The 17888-nt window shown below is 35.0% G+C and overlaps 1 protein-coding gene across 15 annotated transcripts in view; it reads right to left on the reverse strand.

Annotated features, from left to right (window-relative positions):
- Window positions 1–17888, reverse strand: part of Pard3 (par-3 family cell polarity regulator) — a 656694-nt gene that overhangs the window by 201307 nt on the left and 437499 nt on the right. For all 15 annotated transcript variants that reach the window (XM_077803009.1, XM_077803007.1, XM_077803013.1 and 12 more), the window contains one exon: window positions 13315–13542. In XM_077803009.1, the coding sequence (XP_077659135.1) occupies window positions 13315–13542 (228 nt within the window). The remainder of the gene's footprint in view (window positions 1–13314; window positions 13543–17888) is intronic.

Consider the following 17888-nt stretch of genomic DNA (forward strand, 5'->3'; position numbering starts at 1 on the left):
TATAGTTTTGTTTTTTTTAAAAAGATGTGAGCTACTTTAGAATAACATAAAAAACAAAGGTGTACTATTCTTTTGCTTGACACATTTGGTTAAAAACATGAGCCAACATATTTTCTATCCCAGCAGGTCATGCCCTGTGTACAGCCAAAGAGTAAAAACATCACTGTGTCTAAATCTGGAAGGTTCTTTGGAGGTCATTTAAACCAACCTCTTTCATTTGGCAGCAGCACCTTCACAGTCTGGGACTACTGTATCTACTATGATATCACTGTACATTTGTACAGTGCAAGACCTTCATGCATTTCTTAGATCAACTCTGTGTGTGCCTGCTCAATTCCATGCTTCATACAGCATGTATTTGGGTGATCTATCATCCAGTCACTACACAGTCTGCCCAAAAGATAACTCCAGGAGTCAGCACTGCATTTCAAAAACCTGTTGCCAATCCCATGTGGACATTTAATGCTGTGACTTGTGGCTCTATTGACGAACTTATTCAGGAAGCTAGATCTAATGAGCACAGGACTATAGGCCAGCTATCTAACCCATATTGATGACTTTGGTCTTCCCTTATACTGGGGGATCTAATATGAGTCACCCTCCTCCAAAGGGCATGATGGCTGTTGGAAAATTTGCTTCTTTTCCTTTCTATCAATTACTATATAAAAAGTAATTGTGCAAGTTTGGCAGAGGAAGGCAGTTACTACTTTCAGATGGACCCAGTGAAAATACATACACTGAATTAAGGTAGTAATTATTTCTGGTATACACAGAGTAGGCAAAGAAAATCTTGGCCAATTGATCCAAGGGCTTGCCAATTATGTATAGTCTTTTCAAAGGGGAGTTCCCCCAAGAAAATTCAAATATACTTTAAGCAGGGTTGCAGCATCCTGCCTAATACCCTCAAGCTTGGCTGTGTTCTATTTGCCTACTGTCCACTACTTCAATCCTATTTGGGTATGACCCCCAAATTCAAAATAATTGACCAAATCACTATAAAGCTGAAAAACTGAGGCCTATTACTATACTCAAGTGAGCTAAATGTATGTCAGTCAATGTTCTATAACTCCTACAGAAAAGCCACCTTTTGCTTATATTCCTAGAGCTCTTTGTACAATTTTTTTATTATTGCACTTCTCATCTATGTCTGTTTCCCATTCTCCAGACTCTAGAAATGAGATCTAATAGGCAGACAGCAGCTGCAAATAAATGCCCATGGAAATAAAAAATGACTAGTAAAATCTGGACAGTGCCCTTTCCCAATGAAAGTTTTGTCAGATTTCTGAATATCATCATTTCTCTATCTTCAGGAAAATGCCCCCTCTCCCATAATCAAGCCTAACAAGGCTACCTCAACCCAACTACAGCAACACCAGGAACATCCATTGTAGGCAGTGAAATTCCAATTGGTTTCTGGTATATTTTTATGCTATTATTGTTAGTACTATACATATCCTCTAAAGGATTTTACAATCCTCTACAATGTCTGAAACTATAAACAAAAAAACGAGCTCAATAAATGTAAATGACTTAGTCTTCCACAGCAACCATTATCATAAATCATGAATGGAAGTATCAGTAGCGATTCTGTTAGTTTTCTGCCTAATAGTTTTGGCAGGAGTTCAAGGGGCATATGTCTGCTCTTGGCTCCCTAACAGAATAAATGCAGTGCCTTCACAACTCACTATATGCTGAAGTCATGTTTGTTGCCAATTCTTTTCATATTCACAATAATTTTCTGGTATATGTAATGCAACTTATTTCCTAAATTGGGTGAAATAGAAAAAGTATTAAATCATTTATTAACTTTGTGTTTTGTAACCACATTTTAAATGAAAACTCCTACCTCACTTTACTGCCTGAAGCAAGTGGACTGTTTAAAATGATACTTGCACATTTGAGGATTCTTTATGCTTGTTCTAATTTAGATAATACATTATCACAGAAACTCTACTGGGGGGGGGCATGTACTGATCTAACTAATTCCTATGAATGCCAACTAATTAAAAATATTTAGCAATATGGAGTTTCATATGTACAAACATAAGATGTTCTTTTATACTATCACATTATATATACTTCAAACTCAGATATTATTTGATAGAGAAAAATAAGAATCATTTACGTAAAACTACTCTGGCTTTTTAAAAGCTCAAATAAATTGGTTACATGCGTTTAATAAATATATATATATATATATATATATATATATTTAAAGTCACTAATAAGCTAGTCAGATTCTAAGTTTCAAAACCAATCTTTGTACATTTAATACTATCTTTATAATGAGGGCGATAAAATATTCTTATTCCCTTAAGTAGAAAAAAATATTCATGTAAACAATTTTTCAACTAAGAAAAGTACCAGTAATATATCCGCAGTAAATGACTTGATCTATTGTGTTCATACATTAAATTACAATGCAAGAACTAATCATAAACTTACATTTGGATAATTTACTATTTTAAATGCTATATATAAATTTTGATGTTTTCCACTTTAATTTTGTTCATCTTTACAGATTATTTGCTTTCCTTTTGCAGACACCATGAACAAAGAAAGATGATTATCTCCTTCCAAACAAATAGAAATGTCTATTTTTGACAACATTTCTGCCTGTTTTAACCTGCTCTGTGCACTGAACTCTCAGCTACTTTCCCATGTGATTACCTATAAAGACAGATATTTTCAAGTTTCTTTTTTTAAAGAAGGTAAAGTGTGAAGCTGCTTATTTCTCTTTCATGCAGTGCAGTCATTCTGCAATTAAGACATACCTAATTATCATGTTTTCAACAGATGCAAATCTAGCTCAATTAAAATTCTAGTCCATGTTACAAATTAAGCTACTCAATTCTGAAAGGTATCATGTTAGGACTGGGCCTCCAAGAAATTTGGAAAAGATTGGGCACTTAGGTATTAATGATTATGCAAAAAATGGTATTGGGTTTCAAGTGAAGTTCGACAGTTTCTTCCATCAATAGAATACATTTATCTAGTCATTCCAAATATTTTACTGTCAAAAAGTTGACTCCAAGCCATAGGGACATTAGAGAGTTCCCCCCATTGAGAAGTGATGCTATCGTTGATACTGTAATGATCTCTGTTGCTTATCCAAATGCATTTCTCCCTTTCTTCTTCCCAGTGGAACTCTGATTGAGTTCAGGACTGTGACATAGCTCCAGGAGTAAATTCATTAAATTTAAACTAACCAATGGATGTCATCCTCCTATGAACTTGTTAGTGCAAGGGTATTAGAACAAGATTGATCCCAGCAAACTAAATGAACATATTCTATGCTAGGAGCCACAACTTACTTCCTCAATTGGACAAGAAAGTAAAAAGTTCTTGACTGCTGAAATTACCAGGCCCATAGGTTAAATTAGGAATAGCAGAACAGAAGGGGCACAAAAATATTGGGTCTTTGATGACACTGCTGGAATATAAACCCTGATATGCCCAACTCTAAAACTCAGAAGACAATGCATTTCCTTACAGTTTAAGTTCACCTGAGTTAGCTGTGCTACTCAGTGCAGCTGGAAGCATCCTAATACGTACGCTGTCTAAATCAAACTTTAAAGCAATTGTGCAGTATCGACAGTTATTTATCATGAGTGTAAGATTTAGAAATTAATGTCATTTTAGGCAGTTCTGATAACTTTTCTAGATGGAAGTGAAATGTTCAATAGGCATAAACAAAAGAAATACAAAATTAAAATGATAATCTAACGTTATTTTTTACATACTACTCAACAGGTACTTTCCTCCGAGGACAAGGCATAAGGAAGCATCAGTAAATATTTGTTGAGTAAATGACCATATGAACAAAGAGCTGAAAATATGAAAAGCTATCTTTTTTTGCTCTCTATAAAGAAGTACCCTACGAATTTTAAAACTGTAATGGTAGAAACAGATTCTTTAGTAATTAACAATTTACATTGGAACACTAAAAACCAAGTGTGAAGACTCTGCACAGGATTACTCATAGTCCTCACAGGGTACCATTTTAAAATAAAATTCAAAGTGGATTAAATTAATAAGACATCAACAATGAAGATTTCAGTGAACTCAGAAAACCTCCTGAGCATCACCAACTTCTATCCATTAATGATAGGTAAATAACAATGTAATAAAAATCAATAAGAGTACACTGCAAAAGTCCTACATAGTAACTGAGCATGTTGGGTACATAAATATTATTTCTGCTTCTTATTTTAGTTGATTATTTTGACTTTGGAAAAGGAAGAAAGAAGTAGGAAATGAACAGCTAGTGATACAGATGGTGTCGAATAACAGGATCTGCTGTTCTGGACTCTGACTTTTAACACAGAATGTTGAGCTCTTGGCAAGGGAAACAGGTTTTTCTGAACGCCAAATGTAATAATGATAATAATGATAATAATAATAATAATAATAATAAGAAGAAGAAGAAGAAGAAGCAGCAGCAGCAGCAGCATGAAACATGAAAACTTGAGAACCTTTTATACTAATATTATGGGGTGGGAATAATAATTAATATGATGAAGAACCAAGTGTATAACCATGAAAGGAGATAGAGAAGGAAAAAATCAGTTGATATTTAGTAGGGCACTACAGAAGGAGTTTCAAAATAGGAGAAAAATTCAAATTCATGACCCCTAAGATGGTCTACTCTAATTTAGACTTGTTACATTTTATTTTTAACTTTTTTTTAGTTATACATGGGCACAATATCTTTATTTTTTTATTTATTTTTATGTGGTGCTGAGGATTGAACCCAGTGCCTCACATTTGCGAGGCAAGTGCTCCATCACTGAGCCACAATCCCAGCTCTGGACTTGAATTTTAAAATAATCTCTCATATATGTAATTTTGTATAACCCTGAGGGTCTCCTTCCATTTCCATGCAATTTCCCTTCTCTCTCCCTTTCCCTCCCATCTCTCCTCCTTGTTTAATGTTGGTCTTCTTCTCCTGCTCTTCTTCCCTAGTCTGTTCTTAGTTACTCTCCTTATATCAAAGAAGACATTTGGCATTTGTTTTTTAGGGCTTGGCTAGCTTCGCTTAGCATAATCTGCTCTAATGCCATCCATTTCCCACCAAATTCTATGATTTTGTCATTTTTTAATGCAGAGTAATACTCCCAATGGAAGTGTAACTGATGTGATTCTGCAAGCTGTATACGGGGTAAAATGGGAGTTCATAACCCACTTGAATCAAAATGTGAAATATGATATATCAAGAACTATGTAATGTTTTGAACAACCAACAATAAAAAAAATTAAAAAAAAATAATTTCTCAATACATATGGGTAGAGGGACAAAAACACTAGGATTGTTCTTCCAAAGGGTTTAAGACTTATTACTAAGCCACTTTTGTTCACTTTCACTCGGCATTGTAAACTTCTCTCTATTCCAGTCTCCCATATCAATTAGGTAGAAAGCTCCTAAAGGTAATGGTAGGATGTAACCTGTATCATTCCCCCCTTCCAACACAATGCTGCAGAACAGGAACAAGGAGGTCACACCCTTAGTTTTATGAATGCTTGCATATTTGCTTTTGGTTCCCAAATGATTTTTACATTTAAATGATGGTACACTGAGGATGTTTTCTGCCCAGTGGGACAATGTATAGTGGTATTTGAAAGCTTTCCTTTCAACAGTTGAGACCAAATGGAATGTTCATAATAATGAAAATGATGACACCCATAACTCTACTGCAATTGTCATTTAAAATTTTATTCTATGCAAGGAGTGGGTTTAAAGTCAACAAGACACAAAACATTATTTATTGTGTTAAAGAGATTCAGGTCCACTGATTAGAAACAAACAATATAAACACATACAGATATAATACAAAAGTGAACAGCTATCAATAATCCTACTTTGTTTTTTCCTTTTTGAGAAATCAGAATTCCTGTCTCCCTAAATCCCCAGTATTTTTTAATTACCATGAAATATAATTCATATTGGAGGATCTCCAGTCATTTCTTTATGTTAAAATACTTTAGCTGGGGCATAGCTCAGTGGAAGAGAACTGGCTGTGCATGAAAAAGGCCCTGGGTTTGATCCCAACCCCCCAAAACAAACAAAATCTCTATTTAAATAGTCTCAGATGCCACTTTATATAATCCAGGGTTTTAGAAAGTCAAGGGGAAACTAGATTGTTCAGGAAAAAGTGTAAAATGCACAGCGTTAAGGGATAGTGTAAACAGTGTAAAATGCACACAGAGGTGCTGAGGCCATGTACATGGGACTGTGAGAAGATCTACTTAGGAAGCGTGTGTGATGTGAGCAAGAAGGAGCCACCCTGCTGGAGGGATGGTGAGAATAAGTGTGCAATTACAGAGCTTCCTGAGCAAATACACAGGCAGGAGGACCAGTCAGGAAATCCTAACAATAACTTCAGATATTAAATAATGAGGGTTAAGGCTAGATTGAAAAGAAGGAGTAAAAATAGATTTCATGAGAAAAAATTAAGAATGCTTGGTAATGGAGTAGTTACACAGTGAGATAATAATTTCGACTTTCTGAGCCTGGAAGTGCTAATGAAAGAAATCACATCAGCATCATCCATCTTTATGGGTACGATGCTAAGTGTTTAAATGCAGTTTCTTCTTTTTCTCTTCCACTGCCAAGTATCATTACTTACCTAGATTATTCCATTACTATTATATAAGTGATCTTCTTGCCACCAACATTGCCACTTGCTTTCCCTTCCCCCAATAATCCATCCTCAAATCAATGGTCACCAAGTCATATTCTTTTACTTTAAATTCTTCAAAAGCTTTTAAAGGTTTTCAGGATAAAATGTAAACAATTTATATTAGGCTATGATCCGCTGTATACATACATCTTAAATCTCATTCCTCACTATGATCTCACAGGTACCATATACACCATCCTAAGAGAGCTTGGAACTACAGAAATCTAGAGATGGTCTCCATTCCACATGTTCTATATAGCCTCTCTTTACCCAGTTGAAGACTCTCAAACAGTAGTGCTGTACTGAAGCAATATCTCTCTGGGAAACCTTCTCCACATCTGCATCTACTTCCTTCTCCACCTGATGTCCACAAAGGCTGGGTGGGTGGCCCACCCTTTGATGCCATAACAACCATTACATTCAACCACACAGCTTACCAAGAGTTGGTTACCACTGGGTTGGATTGCTCCTGGACCCTCAGGAACTTACAGCCAAAATATCAGACTCTAGGTGCCCTGTCTCATTAATACATCCTTAAATACTTAAGTAGTTTTAGCATAATGGGATATCCCATTTGGAAGATTGCTCACATATTCTAGAAAACCACAGGAATGTAAACCAAAAAAGATGCATTCTAACTGTGATTTTGGTCAAATATTTAAATATTTTCCTCTAAATAAAAAAGGCTATAAATGAAGATTCTATAATTCACACACCTTAGATATAATTTTTCACTGCATTTCAGCTTAAGTTACTTTTAATCTGGAAAAAATATTAAGGAAGAGCTTTCACTACTTCATACACACACACGCAGGATGCATTCAGAAACTTCCTAAAAACAAAATCAAAGCTCCTTTTCTTAAATGGAAGGTAATGTTTAAAAATACAAGTTAGCATAAAATGATAGTATATATTATTCTTTTTTTTTTTTTTTTTTTTTTTTTGGTACTGGAGATTCAACGCAGGGGTAGTGGACCACTGAGACACATCCCAGCCCTATTTTGTATTTTATTTAAAGACAGATTCTCACTGAGTTGCTTAGTGCCTCCCTGTTGCTAAGGCTGGCTTTGAACTTGTGATTCTCCTGTCACAGCCTCCCGAGCCGCTGGGATTACAGGCATGTGCCACTGTACCCGGCCCTATATTACTTTTTCTTTCTTTTCTCTCTCTTTTTTTTTTTTTTTTTTTTTTTTTTTTTTAGCATTTCAGAACATTCAACTAACTGCTAAATGGATTAACTGAAGGGAGTAATTAATAAAGTGCTTTGACTTTGGAATGTATATCCTGAATTCTTTCATAGTAATTTTAATCTAAATGGATTCTGCTTTTGATAAAATTAGACTTAGTTTGTATTTTTTTTTCAAATATTTGATGACAAAAGGGGCAGCATACTGAGAAGTAAAAAAAAAAATCTTAAGTTATCAAATGCAATGTGCTATTATGTAGCTAATAAAACAACAAAATTCCCCTAGTAGTTCTCATATTACCTGATTTAATAATGTAAATTTAGTTTCTTCCAATCTCATATTGTAAGAATAAATTATGCATGTTTTAGAGAAATGCTTTTCTACCTCCTAAGAGAACTATATAAAAACAAGGCAAACTACTCGAAAGCAGTATGTCCATCTTTGCAAGACAAAGTTTTTCATATTTAAAGTTCTGAATATGACATATCTTAAAATCACTAGTTGCAATTAATAGGAGATATTTGGTTCTGTTTAATCAACTCAAATCCAAAAAGCTGTTACTAAGTTAATAACAGGGCTTATAGTTTCTGGCAATTTTTAATTATGAATAAAGAGATTTATTTTTTTAAAAAAAAGGAAACAAAGCAATGTTACTGCATGCATTTTCTTGGTAGCAACAGAACTGATTTATTGTGGGGGATACAGAAGCTGCTTGCTGAGAGCCAGGCTGGGCGTATAATTTGCATAGAAGAAGGAGTAGATTGTAGATGCCCTGACCTGTCAAACACAGGTAGGGCCTCAGAGATAATGGGTCCCAGAATACAAAGCTCCATCTCCATCCAGACAGACACACACAACATGGAGAGGCCAGATGGATTAAATGAGAGACACAAACGCTGGCTTCTGCCATCTCTGCAGGAAGAACGTAAGTGCTACAGAAGATGACAGATACCAGATACCACATGGATCCCGCCCCAGTCTCTTGGCCCCCAGTGTAGTGCCTCTGCCATGATTTCAACACTGTGGAAAAGAGGCAAGCCTGTTCAGAGCCATGAAATGCAGTCACTGGGGATGTGCTCGACCCAGTTGACAAGAACAATCAACCATGCCTCTGTGTGCATCTCTCTAGTAAAGACGAAACATACCAGTAGAAAACAAGAGACTGGATCAGTCTGGGACTTTCTGCTCCTCACCAACTGTCCTCCACTACCTGTTCGTAGCTTTTCGACAAGAGCCCACTCTCCAGGACAGATTTTGCAGGGTGCACTGCGTCCTTGAAGACGTCTGTCTAACCAAAAGACTCCTCAGACAATGGTCCTCTTTTCAGAACAGTGGTGATTTGGTGTTTTAATTTCAACAGGTGACCAGAACTGAATCACAGCACAGAACAAGAACCTTCTGGCCCAGTATCTCACAGAGGGCAAAAAGTGGAGGGCCCGTTGCTGAGGCATAGGACTGAAAAAGTGAGACTGCAAGAGCAGGGTCCAGTGATGGAAAGGGTACAGAGCAGGTGGCAAAAGCCTGAACAGACATGAAAATGATGGCACTTGGGAAAACAGAGGAGGAGCTAATGGAGCCAGCTGGCCTTGCTCACAACCCTGAGGCATAAAAGGCATTTTTGTCTCTCATCATCGTGACCACCAGCACTGAGGGCACACTTGATTATTTGTTTGCTTGTCTGTTTTTTTTTTTTTAACCTTTATTTATTTTTATGTGGTTTTGAGGATGGAACCCAGTACCTCACACGTGCGAGGCAAGTGCTCCACCACTGAGCCACAACTGCAGTCTCAGCTTGTCTGTTTTTAAGAAAGTTTGTTAAGATGGTGAAGGTCTTGTACATACAAGGCCCAGTGTAGGATACAACAGGTATAGTGAAATGTCACTGATGACCTATTACAACATATTGAAAGTCTTTTTCTGTCCCCCACATTTCTTGCACACCAGCAGCAGTTAGCCCAGAGCTTGCTCACTGATTTGACAGACATTCATGAAACCCTCTGATTTGACCAGCCCTGGGCCAGAGATTGCAGGATTATAACAGATCTCACAGAAGGTATGAGGGGTTATCAGGTAAGATATATGTAGACAAGAAAATGGGTATAGATAATCAGGGAACGTTAAATCTAGAAGCAACCTCAAAAACAATCTAAACTGCCTAAGTAAGAACTGGTTAAATTTTCTCCTAAAAACTGCAAACCACAGATTTTAAAATCTAAAATTTACAAAGAACTCTAATGCATAAAAGCAAACCAAAAGCAACTGTTAGGGCTGGGGTTGTGGCTCAGCAGTAGAGCACTCGCCTAGCATGTGAGAGGTGCTAGGTTAGATCCTCAGCACCACATAAAAGTAAGTAAAAAAAAAAAAAAAAAAAGCAACTGTTAAGGCAGAGGAGAGGTAATGGTAGGTAGTGGGATAAAGCTCAGGGCCTCCTCCACGCCCCCAAATTAGGAAGTACCTCTCCTGACCAGAGATCACATCACACAGTTTGAAAATCAGTGACCTTGTTGTCCAAATCTTCGGTTTTACAAATGAGGAAATTAAAGCTCAAGGGTTTAAGTAGTTTGACCCAAATCTCAACCTTGTTAGGACACTGTAGACTAGCATAGGATTCCTCTTTGAAATTCCTCATTCCACCTATTAATATATCAACATTATTAGCTGTAAATGAAATTTATAATAGTTGCTTTTTTGCTTGCCATATCTAAACAGCAGCAGACTGATCTGAGAATTAATATTAACAACAGGACTTGTGAAAAATACAGTATTTTGTGGCATGTTTTAGAGCATCTGCTACAGGTGTTTTTCTAGTTCTTATCCAGAAGTGCATGTTTGTCTATTTCCTCTTTTGTTTTTCATTTGGAGATAAGTAAATGAATGTTATTTCCATTAAGAATATGTTATTTAATCAAGGTGTGGTGGAGCACACCTGTAATTCTGGCAACTCAGAAGCCAGAGGCAGGAGAATCACAAGTTTAAGGCTAACCTCAGCAACCTAGTAGGCTCTAAGCAACTACCGAGGCCCTGTCTTAGAACAAAAAAAATTGAAAATGGATGTACATTCAGCTTGGTAGTTAAATAACCCTGAATTCAATCCCCATGATAAAAAAACAAAACAAATGCTATTTAACATTTTAAAAGAAAAGTATATATGCTGATAAAAGCAGTTGTCCATCCTAGTGGAAAACTCTGGAAGCTGTCCCTGTAGAATGAAGAACTGCTATGCATGAATGTCCTCCAAAGGTTCATTTATTAATGGCATGGTCCCCAAGGTGGTGCTATTGGGAGGTAGTAGAACCTTTGAGATATGGGACTGTATGAGGGTGTGCCATCAAGGGCAATTGTGAACTAATCTCTTGGTATCTTTCACCTTCAACAATCGTGATGTGAGCAGTTTGCTCCACTACACACTCCCCACCATTGACATGCAGCATCCTCACCAGAGGCTCACAGCACTAGGGCTACCTAATCTCAGACTGAAACCTCCAAAAATGAGAATTACATGACCCTTTTCTTTGTATGAGTTAAATGCATCAGGTGTTTCATCACAGTAATATGAAGCTGGCTAACACCAAAATGTAGCATGTATTCAATCTCCTATTTAAAATGAGTGACTTATGAGAAAACTGAACTTTATCAGGGATCTTAAATAACACTTTAGTCAGAACAAGAAAAAAGTTCAAAACCACATAAACTATACATGCTAAAATATAGCCAAAGTACTATATTTTTTATTAAGTTTAAACCCAGAAAAGACAAGTAAAATCTTTAAGTGTCAAGTAATACAGATTAATATGGCAAGAAATCATTAGAAAAAGAGAAAACTCAACAGGGTCAAAAGCTCTTATGACTCAGGATCTTGGAGACCAGAATTGGCAGCTAAAATAGGAAATATGTTCTTCATTTGGCAAGAATAGGCAGCATATATATGAAACTATTGGCTGATTATATTGAAAAAAAAATGTCCAGATTTAGATGAAGAATTAGGCAGAGGTGGGGAAAAATGCAGCAATCCTTTTCCTAAGTTTTATTTGCATGTAACAGTATGGCAGAAATATTCATCTTCCCAAACACTTTGTATGTTACAGGCAAAATTATATAATTTTGCTTTCAATCTCCTAAGAATGTGTTCTTTTTAATTTAAAATTATTTTTCCCCACTACAGTCTTACTTAGACATGTGTGATAAGAAATGGTTTACACAAATGTTAAAAAGAAAGTGATTTACAATCCATAAAAATTATCTCTACTCTCTGGAATAATTTTGGGCTTCAGGGCCTCCAACTTTTCTCTAAGAAAGAGTTAGATGGATAAAATCACATTTAACTTTAAGAAAAGTGAAATGTAAATTATTAGTATGAACAATATCAATTAATCAATAACTTTTACCGTTAAAAATGTCTAAGACCTTTCCCTTCTAAGTAAATACATTAGTAGAGTTAACCCATCATAAATGAAATGGTTATTTTTTTAAAATAAACGTTGAAAGATAAGTATAACTTGCATGAAGCATTTTTTTTTAAAAAATAAGCATTTTTTTTCCTCAGTAAAAAACCATCTCAATCAACTTGGCTTAAACTATCTTGTCATTTGGAAATACAAACACATATACAAATAAATTTTGCTAGTTTAGTTCAAGTAAAGCAATAGTAACAAAAATGTGCTTTCATTTTCATTTTCACTGGTACTATTACCTTATAGACACTATACAGCAGTTATTGTCAAACATTTGGGTCTGGAGATAACTTCAGACCCCTAAAAATCATTAAGAACTCCAAACAATTTTTTCTGTACGTGATTTATACCTACCAATATGTATTGGTGTAAAAATGAGACAGCTTTAGAATATAAATTTTTAAAAAGTTGGGTACAGTGGGGAAAACCTGTAATTCCAGCTTCTTGGGAAGCTAACGCAGGAGGATCATAAAGTTTTAGGCCAGACTTGGCAACTTAGGAAAATCCTGCCTCAAAATTAAGACATAAAACGGACTGGGGATATAGCTTAATGGTAAAGGGCTCTGGTTCAATCCCGAAAGCCAAAAAATAAAAATATTAAAAAACAAGAAATCAATTCATAGTAATCAAAATTACATTTTCACAAAAATAACTATGTTATTTAAAAGGAACCTGAGAACAATGCTGTTCTATATTTTTCTTCAAAATTTTCATTTTATCACCAACTGAAGAGAAATGATCCTATCTGACACTACATTCAGTCTAATGCAATATCACATGACATATGTCCCTAGAAAACCCCACTCCATACTTGAGAAAGAATGAGGGTAAAAGGGGAAATAATCATTTTTTTTTTTTATTATGAAAATAGTTTAGATCAGGGAGGTCACCTTGAAGAATGTTAGGAACCCCCAAGAGTTGCCTGAAGCACACTTTAAGATCCAGAGCTCTAAGGAGCCAATTGTAACTGGTATTCTTTAGCCATTATAAACTTACATGTCTCCATGCCTTCATCATCATCATCGATGGCAGGTTTATCATAAGACTTGTCAATAGCAGCTCTGAAGCTCTCATTGCATCCCCTTCCTCGGATTATGCGCGGCCGTGGGCGATGGAAAGGAATATCCCCATTCAAAGTCACCTCAGCTACTGCTGTCTGCAGACTCTCCAGTGAGCTTGACTTCTTCAGACCCAGGGAAGGTCCCACATCCCTGTTGGGGGAGCCTTGAAGATTCAAAAAAAACAAAATGTTAGTTAGAGGTAGGGGAATATTACATACCCAAATACCTATGCATTCTAGAAAACTTCTGGGATATAGGTCATTTTCAATGGTGAGCACTAGAATGTGAATGATAAAATAGTTAAATAAAGTAATCATTACTAATTTTCATTTTTCCCAAGTTTATATATTCAATTGTGGTTTTTTTTTCTGTATTTCCACTAGGGAACAGTCTAAGTTTCAAGTTTCCATTTTTATCTGAACAGATGAAATTTTTGTCAAATCATTTTGCTCCGGATAATATAAATAATCTAAACGAACCAGAATAACCAAGCATCTCATTTTAAAATTCAGAGGTTATAAAAAGGTCAAGAAACTGAGAGTAAGCTTTTAAACTCAACTGAAATCATTTTCTGGAAATATAAAGTCATTTACAGCAGAAGTTAAGACATTTATACCAATGAGCTTCGCTGAGACCCCTTCCCATGGATAAATGCAGATATACAACCCATCACCAATACAATTAGAACAATCTAGCACCAGGTAGAATTTATTAGAATTTTCCTAATACTAGAAAACAAGAATGTTCTAGTGAAAGCGCAGCCCACGATTGTAAAAGAAACAAATGGTGTGAGGGCTCTCTCTCAGAAATAGGGAAAAGAAGTGAGATCAGAGGGTTGGAAGTGAGTGCTTACATCTCCAGGCCTGGGAATACTACCTGTTTGAAAAACACGTGAGGGTCAGAAGGAAGATGACTTAGCAATTACCAAGAAAATTTCAGCAGGATGGCAGAGGAGAATTCAGGGAATTAACAATTTGGCTCTATTTCTTGAAGATCCAGGGCAGAAAGGCCTGAGATAATATCAATAGTACTCAGGCTTAGAAGGCAATCAGAACTGATTTCTTTAACCAGGTAAGACAGCCTCATCCATCACTGCCTGACCTGGCACTCAAAGGTAGACTAATTTAGCCTCTACATGGCTGAAACACCAGCTCTGCACCACCACCTGGGCAATCCAGGTTACAGAACTGGTTCTTCACTTATCCTGTTAAAAAGACAGATGAAAAAAAAGGGGAGGGGAGGAGAAATAAATAGTTTATCTCTACATGGGGTCATCAGACCATATGTTGATCAATAATTAAGGAGTAGCCTTGTCATGTTATTACCTCGAAGACAAATAGTTGTGACATGTGCTTTTCATAGCTCAGAGTATAATACAAAATGAAAATTAAATTGAGAGAATCAAATTGAGAATTCTCTTTTTTATCTTCATTTGTTTTATCTTTTACTTCATTTTCACAATGGTGTTAGTTGTTTCAAGTAAGAACAGATTGTTGAAAATGTAATAATATACAGAAAGGCAGACATGACTCTAATGATGAAATGATATTCTATATGTTATCATGCTTGGGAGAAAATGACGATATGTTTAGCTTTCCCAATACATCTTTGTATGTTTCACATGAATATTTCAAGGAGATCAATCTTACTTTTTATCTTCATAGCATTATAATTTTTGGCAAATACATTTTCTAAATTAATCATAAAAGTTATATCACAGCAAAGAAAATGAATTTTCTTCCAAAGAACTAAACAAAAGGTAAGAAATCAAGAAATATAATAAAGGGGTGAATCATATCTGCCAGAAATATTTACCTTTATATTTCCTAGAATTAGTATTTGGAAAATTTTTTTAAATAAATTATGCCTTTAAATTTTCATAATTTTCTGTCTGTATTTGGGTTCTATAAAACATGTATTAGGCAAATATTTGATGTTTTCTTGGATTCATCAAAGATGTGTACATATGAATGCATATGTGTGTATTTAGAGCTCTAAGATTTCATGTTATAGGCAAGGATTATCACAAAAATATCATTTACTAAAATATATTAAGTTTATGAGGTTGCAGTGAATGTACTCAAAGCAACAAAACTATAATAATGAACATAATAACTGGTATGAATATGTATTAAAATTGAGTGTCCCTCAGCATAAACACAGGAAAATCTGCAAAGAAAAATAATGGTGAAAGTAAAATTAAAAAAGCAATAAAAATTTTTAAGTGGGATTAGGAGTAGAGATCCATGGTATAGCATGTGCTTAGGATGCATGAGGCCCTGGGTTTAGTCCCTAGTACCCCCTCCCCCCAAAAATTTATCAGTGTGACTCAGAGTTTTACCTATTTAATTTTTTCCTTAAACTCATAACACTATGATACAAAATTTTAGCAAAGTGTTGATAATAGTAGATGGTTGATACTGAGTTTGTGGAAGGGAGGTCAATCAACTACCCTCTCTGCATTTATATATGATTGATATTCTTTCAAATAAACAGTTACATAAAAGATCAACTCTATAACGTGTCATTCTATGACAGAGACTGGCAAATCAAGGGACAACCCTGAAAAATTTCACTGGAATGCATGCGCACACCCATTTATTATTTCACTGTCTACAACTACTTTCATACCCTTGATCTGGGAATAAAGATCACAAGCATATTTTCTTCTCTAGATCTGTTTTGTTTTGTTTTGTTTGCATTCCTGTGGATCTAACTCAGGGCCTTGCACATGCTAGGCAAACACTATACCACGAGTTATATCCCAGCCTTAGATCTGTTTCTCTATTTCTACTTATTACTACCCCTCTTGCCAAAAATCAATGAAACAAAAACTCAAAAACAGTGACTAATGTCTTTTGCAAGGGTCAAAGGAAAATTGAATTCAGTTTTCATTAGGAAAGGCTTAGAACAAGACAGATGATCTATGCTAAAATGCAATTACAACTCTCCCCAAAACCCTTGGACAAGAATAAAAATCATGATAATCTTGAAAATTCAAATGAAATAAAGAAAGAAAAATAACTGAAAACATGTTACTAAAATTGGGTGGAAAGAATCCAGGTTAAAAGTTTTATTAATGTAGATCTAAAACCAATAGCCCAAAAGGCACTTTAATATCTATATAATAATTTTTTTGTCAAGATTTTCCAATTTACTTTGGTAGAAAAGATTGCAGATAGTAAAGAAAAATGTTCTTTTCATCTAGTATATAACATCTTAAAAGACAAGAAAAATATGCTTTGATCAGATTATAAAATTTGCCTATTCACTGGGAAAGTTACATAATGCTTTCAGTTAAAGTCTGGATATCATTATTTTAAAAATAACAATAAATTGTTCTTTTCCTTGTAGTAGCTTTGACCTGGTTACACTAAATATTTTCCCTATTTTACTTAATTGGCATAGTTTGCAAAATCATGTCCTTTAGCTGGAGCAGTTCAAAAGGGTCTCTTAGTAACATTAACGTAGACAAGGGCTACTTCTTTAAAAAACTAACAACTTTAAAAACTAATTTCCCATTTTACATATGTAAGCTATCAAATAATATTTTTCTTTAGTCCTGCTTTAAAATTTCAGTAAATTTTATACTTGATAAGAAAAATAACTAGTTAGTAAGGGCTGAGTTTATAATTAATTGCCTTGTAATACAGTTAATCTTATGATTTATTGAATGTAATTTTTATAATCTATCTTTTACTCTACAGAACATGATAACTCCAACTACGTCCACAATAATCTTTACATATGTATGTGGGATACACATTTTTTCAAGCAGGCTAAAACTAATTACTACTGCAGGTTAAAAGGTGAATTAAAGCTAATTAGTGCTAAGCGATGTAACTCAATTATCCTGGATCTAGAATAATTAAAACATGATTCCAACTTATAATAATGAAACACAAGTGCTCAATTGAACAAAGCACATTCCTTAAACTATATTTAAAGACTTTTCTCCACTTTTTTTTTTCATATAACAACATAAAATGTACAACATAAAACCCAGGTCAGTATAATCCACTATTTCTATGAAATGGTCTAGCAGTGTTTTTTATAAGCAATGAATTTAGAACAAGTTCACAAAGATATGGAGCCAATATGCATTATATTGTCTACTCCAATGCAAGTTAACTGTAAGTTAATCCAAACACCCAAAAAAGAACCAAGGTTTTCTTAGTGATCAAAGACAGCAACCATGTACAGTTTCCTGTAGTAAAAAATGTTTATATTGTAATGTTATCTTTCAAATAAAAATCAACACTTTGAAACTTGGATGTAACCTAGACATCACGTAAATTACTTAAAAACTTAACAGAGTCTACCATAGAGAACAAGTTTTCAGGATTTTGCTTTTTCTTAAATGAGGATAAAACATTCCTACACAATAATTAGAAAAATCTAGGAACTGGGTGTGGCGGCATATGAATATAAACCCCAGCTACTGAAGAAGTTAAGGATGAAGTTTGATTGAGCCCAGGAGTTCAACAGACTGTGGACCCCATCTCAAAA

This window comes from Urocitellus parryii, chromosome 9 (assembly GCF_045843805.1).
Source record: "Urocitellus parryii isolate mUroPar1 chromosome 9, mUroPar1.hap1, whole genome shotgun sequence".
NCBI classification, from domain to species: domain Eukaryota; kingdom Metazoa; phylum Chordata; class Mammalia; order Rodentia; family Sciuridae; genus Urocitellus; species Urocitellus parryii.